The sequence below is a fragment of the Tympanuchus pallidicinctus genome, unplaced genomic scaffold (genome assembly GCF_026119805.1).
Source record: "Tympanuchus pallidicinctus isolate F22 unplaced genomic scaffold, pur_lepc_1.0 scaffold21, whole genome shotgun sequence".
Taxonomy (NCBI): Eukaryota; Metazoa; Chordata; class Aves; order Galliformes; family Phasianidae; genus Tympanuchus; species Tympanuchus pallidicinctus.
The window spans coordinates 10,919,732-10,940,314 of record NW_026294733.1 but is presented as its reverse complement, the minus strand read 5'-3'; the positions used below and the strand labels follow the sequence as shown (position 1 = coordinate 10,940,314).

Genomic DNA, 20,583 nt, shown 5'->3' with positions numbered 1-20,583 from the left:
CCTCTTTTCCCCTGTAACAGCAACAGGACTAGAGGGAATGGCCTGATGCTGCACCTGTGGAGGTTCAGGTTGGACGTTAGGAAGTACTTCTCCAAAAGAGTGGTTGTGCACTGGCACAGGCTGCCCGGGGAGCTGGTGGGGTCTCTGTCCCTGGAGGTGCTCAAGAAACATTTCAGTGTTGTCCTGAGGGACAAGGGTTCAGTGGGAGCTATTGGTGAGAGGTGAGTGGTTGGACTGAATGATCTCAGAGGTCTTTCCTTTGGTCAATCTACTATGCCAAAGCTACATTTGCAGTGTGGCATCTCTGCATTACATTTAGTCCTTTGAAATCTTATCTGAAAGCATCGGAGCAGCTGTAGGGACTTCATTTGTGTTGACCTGAGCCCAGTACGTTTACACGAGCTATTGCTGATGGGCTCCTTAGATCACACAGCTTTCCCTGCGCCCAGACCGATGTCCAAAGTTTCTCTCATGCTGGCTTTTCCCTTTTCCTTTAATAAAGTCGAGTTCAGTTACTAAGAGGAACTTTCTTCCCTGAAGCACAGGGGTTTGCCATTGCATTTGCCATTGCAGATGGCACTTCTCTAGTTTGCAGTACAAAGAAGCTCATACGCTTCCTGATGCCTCAACGACTGACTTTCCTTTTTTCCTGTGCAGGTGTTTATGGCTCAGATAAATTCCCTGAACCAACGAGGTCCATGTAAAGAATAACGCAGTGTCGTTTTTGTTGCTTTGTTTTTTAACATTTCTGAGGAACTTCTGGTTGGACTCACCCTGCGTGGAACGTTGTGTGTGATGAAGAGCATAACTTCAGCTGTAGATCTCCATGTTCAAGCTTGCAAGTTCTTAGTGATCTTCTAGTGACACAATGGTCCTTTTTCATCTTTTTTTAAATTCTGAAACGCTTTCTGTTTTTCTGTGTTCCTACATGAAAGCAGAAGCCTTTTTAATTAGCAATATTTACTGCGTTAGGACCTGAGATTTGAGGTCAGCAGGTTCTAAAGCCTTTTTTGTCAGGGTGAGGTGTCAGCAAACCACACACAGAATGCAGCACTGGGACTGATCTTTTGTCGAGTGTGGCGTTTTTCCAGTTTTAAGTGAGATACATGTAATCCAGTGCTCGTAGCTCTTTTCCCCTGCTGTTATTCTGTGCTGATATATTACGGTGAAAATAGTATAGATAAAACTGTTCACTCTTATAATGCTTTTTTTTGTTGTTGTTGTTTCCTCTGCAAGGCTGAACAAGATGGATATTGACACAAATTCTTTCACATCCCAGGAGCTCAAAAAGGCATTGGCTAAAATGAAGGAAAGTGAGAAGGCAGAAAGAATGGTAAGGACAGTTGTTTCTAAAGCAAAGCACGGTCTGCTGATGCAAATGCACTATGTAGCATTTCTTGGAAATATGATGGTTAAAGCAAGCCACCACATTTCTTGCTGACATTCTTGGCGTGCCACTGCTGATGTGAAATTGTGAGATCTCTGCTGGGAACCCAGAGCAGGTGCAGTCAGTGGGATGACTGACCCCTGAGAGTTTTCTCTTTGGGTACTATTGTGATTAGACCTGAATTAATAATACAGAAACATTACTTGCAAACACTTACGTGAACCCATGTACTCATTTCCTTTCCATTGTTTGCATTGTATTTTTATCCATTGTTTTGATTTATTTGTTCAACAGCCACTTAGTTCACAAAGATGTCTGCAAACCCCCAAAGTGGAATGAATCTCAGTGTGGGGATGTTTGTAAAGGAAGTTACATGCTGTTTGTTGTCCTCATTAGAATGAGGAAATACAGAAAATACTGCTCAGTCCCTTCTGTTTTGAATTCAGTGATGGTGAGCAACCACTGGATGTAGCATCCTCTGAACGCCTGGATCTAGAAGGGATCTTCTGGCTTAAGATTTCAGTCTCATGCCTGGGTGGCAAAAACCAGATGGCTGTGCTGAAACACAGGCTGAAATTTGCCTACAGAAGCTGTAAACTTCCTGTTTGGCTACAGAGAGGAGACGATCTGAAGTCGAACCGAATATGTGTGCTGCTTGGAGCTGGTTCCTAGGACAGGAGCAGCCACTGGCATGGCATGGGTGGATTATATATGATCCATCACATTAACCAAAGCCTTTTTTCTCCTTTTCTGCTTACAAGTATTTCCTTAAGCCCTAGCTCCTCCTGCTGCCTTGAAGTTGAAGGAAAATTGAGGTGGGAATCAAGGCAATAGTCTTTGAGTCCAGAAAATCTTTTCTCCTGTATCTGGCATCAGGGCAGTGTTTTGTTTACTGTAAGATTATTTATGCAGCAGCCAGCATTACTGATAGCAGGACTTCTTGAAATGAGTGTCATTTAAATGCAAAAATTAGTGACACTCTATTATGTGAAAATAAGCCATATTTTAGAAAAACCTGTTAGAATAGCTATTGTCCCAGCAACTGGGCTAAAAACAGCTATATCTAATGGACCTAAAGTACTCCATTTAAAATCTCTCCTGCAGGGAGCAAATTCATCCTTGAAGTAACTGTGTCAAAGTAAATTGAGTTACACCAAGCATGTTCCTGTATATGCTATTGCAAAAGCAATTTCTTTTGTGTGGCTGGAGTTGGGATAGCATTCTCTGTGTCTGTGCAGTTCCTATAGTGATTAGGCTGGCAATCATTAGTGCAGATTGTACATCATTAGATTGCTTTTACCTCCATTTCTGTTTCTTGCTTTCCTCAGCTCTTGGGCAGCCCGCCTTCAGTGTGTCCCCTCTGCTTTCTGTGTCCTGTGTGCAGCAGCAGGCTCTGCCCCTCCTGTCACCAATGCTGCAGCTCTCTGGGCTCAGATCTCTGGCAGAGCCTTCACCTTCCCTGCCACACACCCTTCCGTTGCTCTTGGTTCCTCAAAGCCCTCTGGGTGCTGTTTGTACAAGCAGTGCTGCACAATGTCTGCTGTCCTAGAACGAGCGCCGTGGCACAGTGCTTCAGCTGCCTTCCCTTTGTGCAGCACACTGCTCAGCATGGTCAGCTGCGACGTCGGGGAGCCTGCCCAGGGCTGTGGGCAGTCAGGTCTTGAGAACATCCCCATACAGGCAAATGAGGACCAGCAGTGCTTGTTACCTCTGTGTTCAGTGTTGTTTTGAAAGGTTCACAAGGTGTAGAAAAGGTGTACAGGAGCAGGCCAAGCTGCTTGGGGAATGTGTGCTGGTGTTTTACAGTTAACAGGCTGCTCTGCTTGTGCTGCACTCGGTTGGATAAGTGCTGCATGGTGCAGTGCTGCTCTGTGAGCCTCTGGGTTCCAGGCTGCCCTGTGCAGTCCACAGACAGAGACCCGTGTGTGGTGGGACCTGCAGTGAGGCAGGGCAGTACATCAGGCTGCAGAAGCAGCTGCCCAGCTCTGCATTCCCTCTCCCAGGGTGCCCCCCCCCTACCGCTCTGTGGTAACCCCAGTCCGCTGGGTTCCCCTTGCACACCTGGGTTGGGTGCTAAACTTCATCGTCTGCCTTCTCATTTGGTTTTCTCCTGCTTTGAAGGCCCACGAGGAAGAAGTAAGGAAGAAGTTCCGTCCCATAGAGCAACTGAAGGAAGAGTTTGAAAAGCTCAATGTGAAGATGGAGACGGATTATGAAATCATGGATAAACTGATCAGCAAATTTAACAGCTCTGCTTCCACGCTGGATGAAAAAGTAGCGGCGCTTTATGATCTTGAATATTATGTTCACCAGGTAACAAAAACACATTTGTATCTACCATGTAAAATCCGGGGACTGAGGTATCATAAATGCGGGTTTATTTTTCTTATCAGTATCAGGTAATATAAATTCCTTAATTAGCATAATCCTGGAACAATAACAGATAGTGCAGGGCTACTGCAGGCTTATTTTTTATCCGAGTTTGAATAAATCAGCACTCGTAACAGTAGCAAGCAGTTTCCTAGGGGTTAGTGTTGCTTGATTTGTTGTCTGTTCTCAGGCTTTTTTTCCTGTCCTCTTTTTCTTTCTTTATATATGTGTTAATATTGTGAAAATGGGTTTAACTGCAATTCTGTGGGTGAGCATTAGTGGTGGCTGCTAGAAGAAAGCAATAGTATTTTCTCACTCCTTCCATGGGAAGTGTCTGTGGCTGCAGGTAGGTGCCCTTACACCAACTGACAGAGAATGTCTTTGTACCAGGGAAGACAAGAGACACCCAAGGCCTGCGTTTTATCTTGGCATGGGAAAGAAATGGTCTGCAGAGCCTCTCTCAGAGCTGGGCTGGTGGCAAAAATGACTGAAAGCTCAGGCACACGGCCAGTTGCTGAGCATCAGCTGAGCCGTGCTAATTAACTGTGTGTGAGGCTGAATATCTCCTGAAATCTGTCTTCTTCAATTTGCGCTCACGTTTTCTTTTTCCCCCTCAGATCTCTCTTTGTGTGCTCTATGCTCACACGTTTTCAGCTTTGGTTTGCTGCAGGCTGTGAGCATATCACGCTCCTCCTTTGTGGTCGGCCGCTGCGTGTCCAAGCATTGAGGCTGTGCACAGCCTTGTGGGGAGGACGGGGGCAACTGGGAGAACTGGAGCAGACTGGGAGAGCAGTCGCTCTCATTGACTTCAGCATTTCTGAGGGTGAATATGCAAGACTTTTCACTGCAATGGCATTTATTTAAAAATAAACACTTTTTTTTTTTTTTTTTTAATAAAGTTAGCTGAAGGAGTGAGCTGCTGAGGATGGAGTCCCATGCTCCATCTAATAGAAGTGCTATTTCCAGGGCTCTTTGTCTCGTGTTTCTACATTGAATCTCTGTCATGCACACGCAGAGGCTTCCTTGCTGTTTGTTCTCTGTGCTTTTGTTTCACTGACGGCATCTGTCTGACTCAGAGAAAAAGTGTGAACAATGGGCGCCCTCAGAGCTTTGTATTTATTTATACTCGGGCTAATTCTTGTGGTTAAGGGTGCCAGAGCATCAGGCCAGCATGCTAAGAAGCAGCCCCCAAACACACTGGGATCCTTTCCTTTTCAACATCGCGTTCTGGATTATTCCAGCAGAAAATCCCGCCTGCTTGGGGTGAATGATTTCAGAGCATCACGAGCAGCAGGAAAATGATCTCTGCTGCCTGGCCAGGGGCTGACCAGAGCATCAAAGGGAACCGCATCCAGCATCAAATGGGTCAGACAGGGGAAATGGCAGGGAAGCTGGCGCGGAGCACAGAGGGCTCCTTTGTGCATCGATCACAACGCCGCTCTGTGCCTGCGCTGCTGGGGCAGATGGCTGGGCAGCACCTTCTCATCAGGCAGGAAGCTGATAAGAAATATGACTTGTCTGTAAGCCAGCATGGCTTTTCCTTCCCTTTCTTCTTCCAGGGACCAGAACGTTATCTCCGCTCGGTACTGACTTGAGCAGCACTGGCTTAATGTAATTACTGAACAGCAGCCAGATCCGCCCGCGCCGCATTCCGGCGGGCTGACCCACGGCCGGGAGCCCTCTGCAGAGCTGTGCTGCTGGAGGCCCGGGGCGGCAGCCTGGGGCACAGGCAGAGAGCGGGGCAACCTGCTGCCGCTGTGCTGACTGCTCACCTCCCAGGGCGCCTGTGGGGCAGCACGCGCTGTGCCCTAAGGATCGCGCCCTGCTCACAGCGCGGTCCTGGGCATCCTGGGCCTGACTCACCGTGAGGAGAACTGCAGGCAGGGGCTGAGTTCCTTGTCCCGAGCGCTGGCCCGAGGGCTCCGTACTTGCTGAGGTTTGGGTTGCCAGCTGTGCTTTGCTTTTCATCAGTCAGGATTCAAGTTGGCATGTTTGGGAGCCCATCTTGGAGGAAGGATTGGCTTGCTAGGTTATCTGTGATGCATTAAAACCAAATGCAAATGTGAAGAGGCCAGAGCATAACTCATTTATAAACAGAGTTCACGGTGCTTGCACAGCAGTGTGTGGAGCCAAGCCCGGCTCCATGCTTTGCAGGCTCTTTCTCTCAATTATTTACTCTCCTTATCTTTCTCTTTTCCCTCCTCTGACATGCTACACCATTTCTCGTTGCTAATTTCCTCTCCATTGCAGATGGTTGACATACAGCTTTTCCTCGCTCTTATTCTCCAACATTTTTTCTCTCATCTCCCCTCCTCAGTTTCTTTCTCTTCCAATTTGAAGGCGTTCCCTGAGTAACTGCTGTCATATTTGCTTTTCCCCCATCCCTCTCCTCTCCATCCTTGCCTGTGTACTTTAGTCAAGAGCTCTTTTGATCTTTGCCTTTCTTTGTGCTGTTTTCAGTGGGCTGAAGCGAGGCAAAGTGCCTCTCAGCAGCCTCTGCTCCCCAGAGAGGTCAGCGCCTCCGAGCTGTGGGGTTTGGGACTTCTGTTGTGGTTTTTGGTGTTCCTTTTCTCAGTGGTGAGGAAGGAGCTCCACTCCACTCTGGAGATACTCCAGAGAAGAAAAGGATGGTGCTGAAAAAGGAATGCATCTTCAAAATAAGCTTTGCAGCACAATTAGTATGCTGTGGCAGAGCTCTGTGGCTGGCAGGAGAGCTGCCCCGCAGGACTCTGCTCTCAGTGAGGATGCCACAGTGGTTGGATTTATCCCAGCTGCTGCTGGATGCAAACTTTCTGGGCTGTTACAGTGAGTCTGTTCCCTCCTGAGCAGAAGGAAATGTCCAATTCTGGCCTTAAAACAGCTTCCAGGTTCTTACAGTTGGAGCCATCAAAGCCCTTGCCAGTGGGTGAATTTGGTTTGCTGTACAGGATTCTTTGTAGACAAAGATGGTCCTGCAGAAAAGTAAGAGGTCTGGCAGATCCAGCCTATAGGGTCAGTTAAAAGTAGGATCTGAAGGGATCAAACAGCTGCTGCAAGTCCTGAATGAGCTGCAGCAAACCCACAGAGATGGGCTTTCTGTTGGCAGCTATTGTGTGAGTGGGGAGAACGGACGAGCTGTAGCTCCCCAGCGTGTGCTTGTAAAGTCTTGTAGGACATAAAGCTCAATAATTTCTTCGTTCTCTTGGGTACCTGAAGTGTCTGACGTACGGCCAATTTTGGTGAAGGCACACGGTCAAGATAAAAATAAAGCCGAGCACGAAGGAACTGTCAGCTAAGAGGGAACATGGAAGCGGTGTGCAGTGTTTATTCTGTCCTACTCTGTCAGCTCAGCGCTCTCACTGAAATGAGGAGGTCATTTGGAGCAGTTATTCTAATTTTTATGTTCTTTTGGCGTCCACCAACATGACGCTGTTGTCTTTGTGTCTTTCACAAAAGAAGTTTTTTGCACGAGCAATTCGGCAGATTTGTCAGACGTTTCCTTTTAAGCTGCAAAAAGAAGCCTTTAAAACCAAAACGCGTCGATTTGACTTTGGACTGAATTTTGTACTGGAAGCACTTGGCTCTGTTTCTCTGACTTTTGTTTGCAAACCACCCAGAGCCCTTTTTTAATTTCCTCCCTAAGAACAGATGTCCGCTGTGATTTTTGTCTGGTTTGCCCCACGTCTCCTTCAAGTCAGAGACCGATGAGTTTCCTGGAGGAATTCCCACTAACGTTTAGAGTTTTCCCTGGTGGCACTTAGTCCAATATTGTCGGATTTAGAAAAATCATTGTATGGGCTGCCCCAGGGAGAAGCTCCTTGCTGGCGCTCCCAAACAGGGGCTGCCTGCTTGCTGTTCACATCTGCGTGGAAGTTTTGATTGTGGTCATGAAAAACGCCTGGAACAGCCATGCAGCTGCTGATAGGCTCTTAGACATTTGTAGCTCCTGGTGCTACAATCAGAGTATTAATTAATTAATTGCGTTTGCAAAACAGATGATTCCCTGGGTTCCAGTAATGGCCGCTCAGGGGAGCGAGCTGAGAATTTTTTCTTCTGCCACGGCCAGGTTTCCTGCACTCCAAAGCACGTGCTGAGGGAAGTCTGGATAGCTGATCCAAGTGTCAGCAGTGCCTCTGCATTGGATAATAGCCACCTGTCAGCGCACGCGTGACGTCCATCGCTCACCGGCAGCGTTGCATGAACCAGCCGCCACGATTGCTCTGTTTTCCTAGCATTGCTTTTAAAGCTCAGAGCTGATGAGATGGGGAGGGCTGGGGAGATGATGCTCTTTCTGAAGCAAGGAGCTCCCGAAGAACTGCTGAATTGGGTCTCGAGGCCTGCGGCCGTTCCGTGCTGACAGGGATCTGCTCTCTCCCAGGTGGACAACGCGAAGGATTTCCTGTCCATGGGCGGACTGCGGCTGGTGATCGAGGGCCTGAACAGCACAGAGGCTGTCCTGAAGGAGCACGCCGCCTTTGTGCTGGGAGCTGCGCTCTCCAGGTGAGCTCTGCCCCCAGACCAGGTGTGCCAGGTGCTTGTCCTCGGCCTTCTGGTTTGTTTTCAATAGCCAGAGCTGGCAACTTTTCTCCTCCTGCGGCGCCCAACTTTCCTCTTCCCTGACCCAACCTTTTCCTTGCAGCCCTTCGCTTCCCCCAGGCTTCTCTTCAGTGCATCCTCACCCTGCTCATTAGACTTAGCCAGAAGTAATTCAGCATGGAAACTGATCATTTTTTTCACTGAACTCCTCATTTTTGCACAATCCGAGGGGAATAGTGCTGCCTCTCCTCCTTTCCCCTTAGCAGCCTTTTGAGAGGGAAGATTTCAAGGACGATGCAGTTATGATTGCCCAGAGAACTCCTTTCTCCCTCCTATTCCTTGCTCCTAGGCTGCTTTAGGACAGTGAGATGCTAATTTCAGAAACATAGCAATTCTCATGGTCTCTGAAGGTTTTTAGCCCTGGGGATGCATGCCTCCGACCTACAGGCATAACCTAAAGGGTTTCAATTTGGCACAGCGTTACAGATTGATCTGGAGGATGCTTATGATTCACTACAGGATGGCTGTTGCCCAAAGGAGCTGCCCAGGCTGCCTGGTGCCAGATGGGAATCTGTGTCACTCAGGCATGCCACATGGGCAGAAGGGGCTGTGTTGGCGCTCGTTTGGTTCGATGGCTCTCTGGGCTTTGTCCTGTGCATGTTCGTGTTGTGCATTCAGCTGAGACTTCAGAAATGCATTGGATGGACCCAAACTTCAAGGTCAGAAGCTCAGACTGAAGATTGAAAGTCAGGGCTATTGTATCTGCCTATTTTTATGCCTGAAAATATGGTCACTTTCTCCACCGTTAGGAATTATTTATCGCTTACTCTAATATATAGTCTATAGATCTACATTTCTTTTGCAATCTTATATGCATTGCAATTGGTCTACAGCGTGTGTAAAGTAATGTGGCTTCAGTGACAGAGCAGGTGCCCTGATTTACACCAGGAAACGATCCAGCTCGTGGTTCGAAGCAGAGCTTTGACTCACTGATCACAATAAGATTCATTCCTTCACTTCAGAAATGCAGACCTGCTCTTCCTATGCCAGCACGCATTTATATTTGAAACAACGTTATCATCTTTTCCGTAGGATCTTTAATGGCATGTGGATGTTTAATTATGTTTCATAAAGAGAAAGTCATGCAGGGGCTCTGGAAACATTTAAAGAAAACCTACGAAATAAAAAGGGACTATTGAATCCTGACTTAGCTAATGTGACACTATCAGGACTCGAGAAATTAATTGTCTGATGATATGAGCATGCAGCAGTGGCTGACTAAACTAATGCTTTGCTTGGTGTTCCTCAATTGGAGATGCTTTTCTTTGGACAGAAACTGTACTTTTCTAACGTGGCAATGTGAAAATATAACTTTGGAAACTTTTAAGCCTTTTTTCTTTAAAGGATATTCTGACAGATGGTAATTTCTAGTGGTTCAGATGAAGCACTGTCTGAGAGCTCAGTTCCAAAATGTGAGGAAATATTATGCCTGGGTTTTGAGTTTGCTTTTTTCTCCTTACTGTGCTGTGCTTAAGCTTTCTCAGTAGACACCTACATGCCAACTCATCTGCTTTGTGCTAGCTGCTTAATTTGTTTGTTCATACATTTTCTCAGGTTACTCTGTGCTCTGTTTTTGCTGCCAGGGGCATTTCAAGTACTTCATGCCACGCATTTTTGGTTGAGTTTTGTTCTTCGAAGGGGTTGTTATTTATTTCTTTCCCACAGAGTCGTTCCTAATGGGCTCAGTCAGGCTGTAGGAATGTTCTTGAAGCACCTGGAGGTGCAGCGTGCTGGGCTGTGGGGCTGTGAGCTGTGCTCACGTGCTGGTACCAAGTCCTGTGCTGGATGTCTGGGCATGAAAGAGGCAGCAGTCTCCTGCTCACAACCACCTGGCAGCTGCTTGGCCACCTACCAGAGCAGCTAGCTTGGCTCAGGACAGAGGTTTCAAGCTAAGCAAACCTTCCCCCCCAAAATCAGATTGTGATTGTAGCAGCTCCTCAGCCAGCCTGGGATAGCTGGAGCTCCTTCTGTAGCTGAACCTGGAGGAGGGAGCTTTACCTGTGCAATCATGAATAGGCAAAGCTGTGTTATGCCCAAGAAAACCACAGGGCTCTGAGCAGTCTCAGCTCAGTCTGAGTCAGAGCCAGAAGCTGTAAAAGAAAAAACAGTATTCAGGTGTTCTTGAGACATTCTTTGTCTCCGACTGTTCAGGTAGGAAGCCGGTGAGGGATGGAGCAGCCAGGTGCATCACTCTGGTCTTGCTCTGCTGCACAGAGAGCAGCTGTGCTCTCATACAGAGTCCAGTGATTTCCCAAGTTCACAGTCTAAAACCAAAACCCTGCTTTCTGTCCCCACACTTGGAACTTTCTCACTGCTGAGTGACCTGCTGCAGGCTGAGCAGGAGTTGGAGATTTCTCCCCTTGCTTTGGCCATGGTTTCACTGTGGATTGCTGCTGTAGGATGGGTGGCAGTGCTGCCTCAGGCTGTCACTGGAGCTGCCTGCCTGCAGCCCAGCTGAGTTCTGGCTCTGAGCTGAAAACCCAGTTGGAAGAGAATGGTTTTCAGGTACCAGCAACTGGAGCCCTCGGGCCGTGTACCCGTGCAAGATACTGAATCAGCAAAGGAAGGAGGAAGCAGAGGGCACAGCAGGGGCAATTCAAGATTTCTGCTCCTTGCTTGAAAAGCAACCTTAGCACAGAGGAGTCTGGCTCCCAGAGCAAGGACTCACAGAGTCTGCTTGCCTGGGTGTTGCTGGGGCGGATGCTGTCTTTCAGGTATCCATCTGTTTGTGAGCCTCCCTCTTGGAAGAGGGTGATCTGATATGAAAGAAATCACAGTTTCATCTCTTGTTTCTCTTATACGTCCTTCATTTTTGACATTTGGGGTTTAATGGCCGCGTTTGTGACCAAATCAAACATCGTTCCATCTGGCAGAGCTCTCTGAGCGCTGCCCTTATTGCAACTCTGCAACCTCATCGCAGTCTCACTGTTCTTAAACCTTTAACAAAATGTTTTCCATTCAGCAGTTTACAAAAGTAAACTTCATTTCAACAATCCTCAAGTGCTCTGATTGCAAATAAAAGTTAAATGCGCTAACAAAAATAATTGCCAGGCATGTGGGATTGTACATTTAGGTATCCATAATTCACTAACAGAATATGCCAATACACAGCATTATCTGGATTTTCAGTGATTGCATTAGCATAAAAGCACGTTAGCGTTTATCCAGTGGTGCTAACATTTAAATATATATAAAGTATGAAATATTAAGATACGGCATTTTGGAGGCAAGTGAAACTACTGCCTGTAAAACGTTCTTGCTTATTTCTGAAGGTACGCTCCAGTGTCTGCGGGTGACAATCAGCATTTGCACCACTGGGTCCAAACATTGCAAAAATGTCAATGTTTTATGCAAAGAGGAGCTATATTAAGCTAAAAAGATTGCTGATGAGAGAAGTGTCTTCTGATGTCCTCTAAGCTATTTACAGGCAGCATCTTCCTTTGTTTGCAGCGCAGCCAGGCCTCTGCAATTTGTATCTAGATGTTTCACAAGGCTGGAAATGTTAGCCAGGAAGGATTATGTTTGTGATTAAAACCTCAATTTTTAAAAACTTTACCACCAGGAAACGTTTTTCCACACCAATAATTTGAACATTTTAATATTTTGTAATAAAAGGATTTTTGTAATCCGTTTAAAAGGGGAACAATAATTTATGTCGAATGCATTCTTGAAGCTTTATCCCAAATGCTCCCCATATGCTTAGGGGTGAATTAGAGGTGAGGATGGAGAGAAGCTAAGCCATGCAACCTGTGAGGCAAAGAGAAGCGGTTGGTATTTCGTGGGGAGAGGCAGAGAGGGCAAAAAGCGAAGAATGAGCCACGTGGGGAGTTCTGCTGGAGCTGCATGGCTACGGGCAGGGTGTCAAAGCAGTTCTCTGAGCCTGTGTTTGCTGTGCGTCCTGGCAGCGTGCTGGGCAGTCCCATCTCAGCTTCTTAGGCTGGGAGACCTTTCAGTAAGCCCAGAGCTGCCAGGATCTGCTGTTCGGCTTGGTGAAGTGTTGGGAGCAAACTCATCACAGCTGGTAGACTGAGCATTGTCCTGTAACTGCCTGTAAGGTTCCCAGGGATGCCTTATGTCAGCCCATTGCTTCTCTTACCCATTTAGTTTGAGATGATTAATCCCTTAATCCTGCTTGCATCACAAATATCCCAGCAGCCGCTGCTCCCCCTACCTGCCCCAAGGTGTGTTTCAGGCTTGCTCAGGTGCACATATATTGCTCAGCTGTTTTCAGTCTGGCTTCTGCTTTTCATCTTCTTTTCTTTGGGGGCAGGGGAATGCTGCCTCCCATCCCTGCTGTGTGTGCATTCGGAGGTGCCTGTTCTGCAGTGTATGGCTGCTGTGTTGTGTCAGAGGAGTGCTGGCTCCTTCCAGGGTGGCTTTGTCAGAGGAAGATGTTCCCACCAGATTTAGTGGTTTTAAGTTCAGGTTGACCTCGCCATGGAACTGGTTGATGCTCACTGCTGTTTGATATTTAGGTCCAGCGTTAAGCAATAAGACTCAGGAGAAGTGAAATTAACGACCTTGCTTCAGCTTTGTCTCATCAGGACATAAGAATCTCCAGGCGGCAAAATGCACACAGTTAGCTTAACAAGCACTGTCCCTCCCCATTTATTTCAAATCCATCTTCATGTTTGTCCCTTCCTCCCCCAGCTTCTCTTTTTACACCCTACAATCTTTTCCTCTCTCTTTATTCATTTTCACTGTTTGCTTCAGCGGCCTTGTTTGACAACTTTGTGCGCTTGCCACCTCTCAGATGCAGTCATTCTCGCTCGACTCCCTGCCCAATGGTAATTTCTTGCTTTGTAGATTCTCTTCTATTTTTATTTGAACTCCTGACTCGTGTAGAGTTAGCAGCCTCACTGCACTTAATTTCAAATTAATTTGATTGGGTCACATCAATTTTTTCAGCAGCGATAATGAACTCAACCTATTTAGCCTTTCCCCATTATAAATAACCTTAACAAAAACTGCAGCGTGGTATAAAACTGTGTTTCATCATCATGGTTAATTATGTGGAAGAATCAATCCCTAAACATTTTTCAGCGTCTAAAATGTAACAAGAAATGTAATTAACAATTAAATAGTAAACTGCCATCCTTGTCCTCTCAGGAGAGCAGGGAGAGCAGACCCCAGGAGAAAAATCTAGAATCAAAGGTTTGCCTCTGTTTTCATTTTCCTGAATGCTTTGATAGGTTAAGTGCTGGTTAAATGCTGCCTAAATGCTGGTTTCTGGAAGCTGGCCAGGTGCAGCAGCAGGGGCTCAGCTGGACATCTGGGACGTCTCAGGCTACCCCAGAGGGATTGTTTTCAAGGCTGAGGACGTTTTCACTTCTGTTATATGTGGGAAGTTTTCAGGTATTTACCAAATCCAAGGGTTTGGGTTGGATTGCAGTACTGGAAGGAGAGGAGGAAGGAGGCTCAGAAGTGTAAGTTCAGTTGCTGATGGCTGAAATCAAAGTGATTATTAGCCTTAGCTCATGCTCCAGCAGTGAGAAAACCTGCAGCTCAGCTCCTAGCATCACTCAGCTTTGCCCTTTCTAGACTTGGGCAGGACTGGAGTTTCCTCAGTCCCAGGTGCTTTTGCTCACTGCACCGGGGCTCAGCCTGGGCGATGCACGGGATGCCATCCCCACATCCCTGGCCAGGAGGTGAGGCTCCAGAGCCATGCATAGCCTGGGAAAGGCCTGCCCTGAAGGCACAGCTCACAGGGCTCAGTGTTGGACAGCCCTCAGCAGGGAGGTAGTGACACAACCTGCAGAAAGAACTCGTCACAGCCAGCTCCTGCCTTACGTAAAACATGTTGCTTCTGTCTTCTCTCATTTAGTAAATGTGTGAGGCGTGCTCTCTGCTTAAGTAGTTGAGTTATTGTGGTTTACATTTAAAATATGCATTCAGACTGGTTACCTAACCACTTTCTGCACAAGCCAGTGTTTCATCACTGGACACAACATGTATTCCTTTGTCACTGCAGCCACTGTTTATTCATCATCCATGCTCTCTGTTTATCCTTTCTGCTACAGCCTCCGTGCTCAGTTAATGGCTTCACAGGCTTCAAAGATTTTCCTACATAACACCTACATTATTACATTATTTTCCTGACCTGCAGTGACTTTTCCAACATTGCATGTTCCCTGCACTGCCTCCAAGTAATAGGTGCAAAAAGCTCCACAAAGAAGAGGCATGTGTGTCTACTCTTTAATCACATTGTGCAAGAGGCTGTAGCAGCCCCTCGTTAATGTGTTTTTAGAAGAGAGGTTGAGAAAGTGCTTTGAATAGAACAAAGAAACAAAAAAATGGAAGGAAGACGAACAATGAGAGCAGGAAATGCAGGATCTAGCCTCAATTATGTACCTGCACTGAGTAGGGTTTGGGGTGGACAAAACTGACCCAACGATTACGTCAATTGTTTGAGCATGTATAGGAAGATCTGGATCCCATCCCCTTCCTTGCAGGCCCTGCTATGTGCACCTCCTACCCTTTTCCTGATTGCAGCTTTTGTTGGATTTAATTGCTGGCAGGAGGCTCTACGCCACCAGCATGCAGAGGCAGGTCTGCCCAGGTTTGGTTTGCAGTGTGAGTGGTGAAGGCAGAATCAGGCTCTCACAGGGGATCGGGGACCTGCTTGCAGTTCTTGTGGGGATCCAGCCAGCAGCTGCAGGCTTTCACAGCATTAGGGCTGGCCCTGGCCTGTGCTGGCTGAGAAGCCACCAAGGCTCAGTATGTGACCTCGTTCCTAGGCTGGCATCCTACAGCCTGCCTGTTTTCCAGTTACTGTGTTTTGATAAAGTTCTCCTCTTCTGTCTGCTCCTGTGCCTTCCGATTCATTGAAACAGTTGGTTATTCATCCACGAAGACAGTTCCTCGGGTCTTCCACCAGATTGCTTCCAACCTCAGCCCCTCCAAGGCTCTCCACGTGTTTGCATAGGGTAATGTTCTGCCAAGAGAAAAAACAACAGCTTACTGGAAATTATCTTTTTCTGAAGAAACTCATCATCACTGTTGACTGCTTGCTGCTTCCCTCAGGTGCTGACATTCTGCATCTTCTCGTGAGCTGGGTTTTGATCTGTATTTTAGATGATCCTATTTCTGCTTAAAAGAAAATGGCCATTGGAGGCCCTGGAGCTGCCTCATGTGGTTTGGAGGGGCTGACTGGCTGGGTTGCCTGGGAAGCTGGGCAGAGCTCTCAGCCCCTCGATCTCGTGGGGGACAGCTTGAAGCCATCACCAACATCTGAGGGACGTTATCACTGCTGCTGCCCACCGAGTCCTAGCCCCTCGACACCCCTGTGCGAGCTCTGAATGGATTTGAAAACTAATTTGCTTCTCTGTACGTCACTTGTCCTTTCTGCTGCATTTAATGAGTTTCTGAGGTAGTGCAGCCACTTCCAGAAGGCAGCCATCAGAGCACCGTGTCCCCGCTTCCGTCACAGGTGCCTGGCTGTCCCTGCAGCACACCGCACTCCTCGCAGTTCTAACTGGTGTTGTCTCTTGAATCTCTCATGGAATGCATCAGACAATGTCTTGCAACCACCCTTTCCAGACTGTCTCTCCTTCTAGAATTTTCAGAACGCCCTGAAAATAAGCGATGGGCAAGAGAAGGAACTCTTCCAGGGTTTGGATGGTGTTAGCAGGAGCCCATGGGACACGTGGGTCATGGTGGAGGTCCCATCCATCAAACCACTTCTCCCCACATTCACAACTCAGTTCTTCCTGCCCAGATGTTTGATTCTGTTTATTGCCCTGTGCATTCAGCATCCATGCATATGTCTTGCCTGTCACAGACTCAGGATCGCCTCTTTCCTTGGGAGAGAAATGAGTGAACGTGGTGCTGGTGGGCACCGCCGTGGCTGTTGGGAGGCCATTCATCCTTGACTCCATCTGCTGAGATCAATAATGAGGGCTGCTGCTTTGTGTAAACCACTAGATCAACATAGGAATTGCCTTATTAACGTGGATGTGCAGTCTGTCTGGTCAGAACACACCTGTGGCTGGATTCAGTGGAGGTAGGAACAAAAAGCTCAAGGTGGTGACTGCACGGTGAAATGCAGATGATGTTCCCCTGCCTTAAGCAGCTAAAAACTGCCATATGTGATGAGATGCAAGGGTTCTTGTTGTTTTATCTATTTTTGTCAACGTGACAGAATTTAAAAGGGTTTCTGGATTCTGGTGCATGCCTGGTGCAGCAGGGGGCCGACTGCAATCCGCCGGTCGGCTGCTGCACACGTGAGCCCTCTGATCTCCCTCTGCAAGCTCCTTGCCTCCCATTGGAAGCAGGCTGCCTTGCCTTCCCATCCCTCCTCTTGTCAGGAGAGCCCGTAAACACGGTATTGGCGTGTTTGCATGCTTCACACTAAGCAGGAATTCACCTGTGATGTTTTCAGAATTAATACCTTGCCTCTCTTCTTATTTAACAAGAGCGTTTTCCAAGCTGAGAATGGTAACTACGCTGAAATTTTCTTTCTGAAAGATGCTTTTTCTTCTCAGGCACTTCATATTGAAATCTGTCTTAATTTCAGTTCAGCTAGTGTGTGAAAACACACAGCGCAGCATTATCAGTCCCTGAAGGAATAAAGACAGATGGAGCCCAAAATGGGCTTAGCATTGTGATTAAGTGAATCCTTCAAGAGTTGCAGGGAACCAGAGCGTGGTCCTGCCCAGTCAAGGGTCCTGAGACCAGGTCAGTGGGTGAGGATCCCCGTGTGACAGCCACCACTGATGTCTCTCAGTGGGCTCCATCCCACGTTGTCCCCCTCCAGGTGATCTGACGTGGCTGCTGCTGCATGCTGCTCCTGGAAAAGGGCCTGAGAGCTGGTAGAGCTGTGCCAACGATGGGTGGAGGAACCAAAGGGTGTAACGGGGTCCCTGGTGCGTGATGACGTGCGTTAGTAACAAGCTGCTATTTCTGGTCCTGAGCTTCCCACAGCTGTGCTTTCATTGATGGCTCTTGTGTGGCTGTGGTGATGGAGAGCAAAAGGGGAAGGAGGGGTTCCGACAGACTTGGGAACGTGGAGGTGCAGAGGCAGAGGGGCTCATGTGTGTGCATAGGACTTCTTTGCTTTTGAGATGTGGAGGGTTCACCTACCCTGAAAGGGAGCAATAGAGAAATACAGGGTGGTATTGTCTGGGCTGGTGTTGGTGTTAGCAGATGTTTCCGGATTCACACGCTTTTAGAGCTTTTCTCACCTAGCTGCTGGAAAGGAGAAAGAAAAAGTGTTGCAGAAAGGACATCTCTGCCTCATCTAATGGGATCGAGGCCTCCCCATGCAAATCCAGCTCAGACTGCCAAGCATGGGCAGCGAACTCTCAGCAGCCTCAGCGATGGGGGTGGCAGGGAGTGAAGGCAGAGTTGCTTTGCAAAGGCCAGAACATGGCAGCCCATAGGGTTGTGCCTGCCTAGAGAGCGCAGTGAGGGGACAGCTGAGCACAGTGCTGGCACCCCAAGGCACAGCCTCATTTCCCAGCCTGTGGCTTGCAGCTGTCCCTTTGCACAGGACTGGGGTTGTGCTGGCACGGGGCGCGCTCACCAAAGAGGATTTTGGATTCCTCCACCCTGACCAGTGAAATGAGGCAGAGTTTTATAGTAATTTAATGAAGGATTTAGTGTAGAAAGTTGATGTTGTCCACAACAGTCGTAGTGTAGTGTGTGTACAGTGGGCAGAGAGATGGATGAGGAGTAGCTTCCACAGTTGGGCATCAGCTGAGAAGGGAGCAGAGGGACATAACATCTCTTTTGGCCAACCAGGGCAGTCTTTCCCAGCTCCTAGCATGCTCTCCTGCAGTGCTTTTAGGTTAAGAATGCAAATAGGACCTCACTAATTGTCCTAATGAGTGGGAGGGCTGCTGCAAATGAGCTGAAATTGCCAATCAATAGGGAGTTGAGCAAACAGGTGGAGCATCTAGCCTGGCACCTCACAAAACATCCATAGTTCATTTATTCTGACAAGTGCAATTGAGGCTTTGTTATTGTGACACCCTCTAAGCACAGCAGGAAACGTGCCACAGTGTATTTTGTAAAGGGAGGAATGGTGCATGATGTGAGCTTTCTCTGCAGGTCATGGCCAGGAAGTCTCAGAGAAACAGTAGGAGACTGCTGTGGATTTTCCTTTTTTTCCTTGGGAACTTTAGGGATTGCAGATCAGTGGATTGTGGATTAGTGGATCAGGAATTTGAAATGCGTTTTTCATTTCTATGTTACACACTGGTGAACCGACAAATTTAATTTCTTTAAATCCAGCTGCTTTAGCTCGAATAAGTGAAGTCTTTTTCTGTCTCTTTTGGTACCTCAGAAAAAGCTGAATCGAGATCTCCTTGGGCATCACGTCACAGAAATGCAGCTATTTATCTTCAGCCTGTTGCTGTTATGAAAGTGGAGCCTGTTTGCAGGAGAAGAGATCATCTAGAAGAGATCATCTCCCGTGGGTGTTGCTGCACGGGGCTGTAGGCAGAGCTCCATGGTGGGCTGCAGCTCTCCTCCAACAGCCTGCCAGCACAGCCAGGTGACCTGAGACCGCAGGAGCAGCGTGGCAGAGCCCGGTGGCTCTGGCCTCAATGCTCCAGCCAACTCAGGCAGCCCTCTGGTTGCTCCTGCATGCCCATCTTTCTGACACGTGGTGCTTCTGCTCTGCTGAGAGTCTGCACGGCACAGCATGGGTCGTTGGCCGTCCCCAGGTGAGATGTGCTCGGCTCACATCTCTGTGTTTGCCTTGTGCTGACGCTCATGGTGTGAATGAGGCTGGGGTTGGATTGCTGCAGAGGGTCCCAGCGTGCAGCTGTGCTGTTCTGCAGGCCCTATGGGATGCACCTCCTCACCCAATTTTGTGCCAGGGTAACACAGAGCAGTAAAAGCCATTTGTGTCATTAAATGCCTGATGGGCTGTGCTGCGGGACCTGGTCTGCAGGGGGGAACCAACTCCATTGTTACCCAGACATATTTCAGAGCTTTTAGTTGGAGCTAAACAAAAAGGCCTTGGCTTCCTGCAGCAGGCTTTATTCATTCACTCTGTGATCTTGAAAGTGGGTCTGAAGCACGGCTCAGCACCAGGCGCCAGCACCCAACAGTGCTGTGAGTTCGTGCCCACCCCCAGCTCCATGCCTGGAGGTTTGCAGTGGGAGCACAGGGCTGGGGCATCACCGCTCCCCAGGACTGGTGGAGGGCCCTGGGGCTTTGCCCACCATATCTTGATTAACAATTAACGTGATGGAACTGAGACGTGCATCTCATTTCTCCACCCTACCTGACAGATGAGGATATATGTTTCTTGGTTTATTGCTGTGCCTTATTATAGCCTATTTCTGATTGATTGAAAAGCAGAGGCTTTCTATAAAGAGAGACCTTTAATCTCCTGGCAGAGATGAGTGTGTTTCCCTTCAGGAAGCACTCAGTCTTTGCTGCTTTCTCTAACTCACTCTTTAAACTTGAACCTGGCAGAGACCAGAAAGAAGGCAAGATCAAAGCAAAAATAATTGGGATCGCTGGCTTCTGTGGGCAGTTTAAACCCATTATTCCTACTCTCTAACTAGTTATTCCTAAATAACTCTTGCTAGAGACAATTCAGTGGTTGCAGCATCTTCTTGATAAAAAGCACTCAAATGTAATAACCATGGCAACAGTTGCTGAGGGCCGGCCACAGCAAGGGACAGAGCTGGGTTTTCTAAAGGGCAGCAGACCCAACTTTACCAATAAGTGACTGTAATGCTCCAAGGGGACAACGTATGGTGAGCTCTGTGTGCCACTGCTCTCATGGGGACACATCTATGTGCTCTGTCCTGGGGATGTGGTTTGCCTCAGTGCAGCTGGGCACGAGCCGTGCTTCATCAGTGATGCTGCATTCCCTTCCAAATGAAGGGGGAACTCATTAACTGAAAGCCAGAGGAAACACAGGGATGGTCAATCGGGAGGAGGCACAACCTCCTGTTCCAAAGACACAGATGTGCTTCGCAGTATTTGTGTGCATGGTGAACAGAGGTCACGGTGCCTGGCTGCCCTGGGTAAGACTGCATCTTTCTGCTTGTTTCTGGTTCCCTGGGATGCAAACGACTCTTCTTTCAAAAGCTTGTCCAGCCCAAATCTCTGTTTCTGGTTCCCTGGGATGCAAACGACTCTTCTTTCAAAAGCTTGTCCAGCCCAAATCTCTGAGCTTTCACTTGGACTCCAGAGACTGCTTTCATTCTGGGTAGATTCAGCATTAACCCATAGATCCTCCCCTTGTTGCTAAGCAGCAAAATTAAGGTAAGGAAAGTACCTTGATCAAC

General features: G+C 47.9%; 1 protein-coding gene across 4 annotated transcripts in view; it reads left to right on the top strand.

Annotated features, from left to right (window-relative positions):
- SIL1 (SIL1 nucleotide exchange factor) overlaps positions 1–20,583 on the top strand; it is a 90,043-nt gene that overhangs the window by 50,227 nt on the left and 19,233 nt on the right. For all 4 annotated transcript variants that reach the window (XM_052684921.1, XM_052684920.1, XM_052684919.1 and 1 more), the window contains 3 exons: positions 1,237–1,333; positions 3,509–3,700; positions 8,115–8,236. In XM_052684921.1, coding sequence (XP_052540881.1) covers positions 1,237–1,333; positions 3,509–3,700; positions 8,115–8,236 — 411 coding nt within the window. The remainder of the gene's footprint in view (positions 1–1,236; positions 1,334–3,508; positions 3,701–8,114; positions 8,237–20,583) is intronic.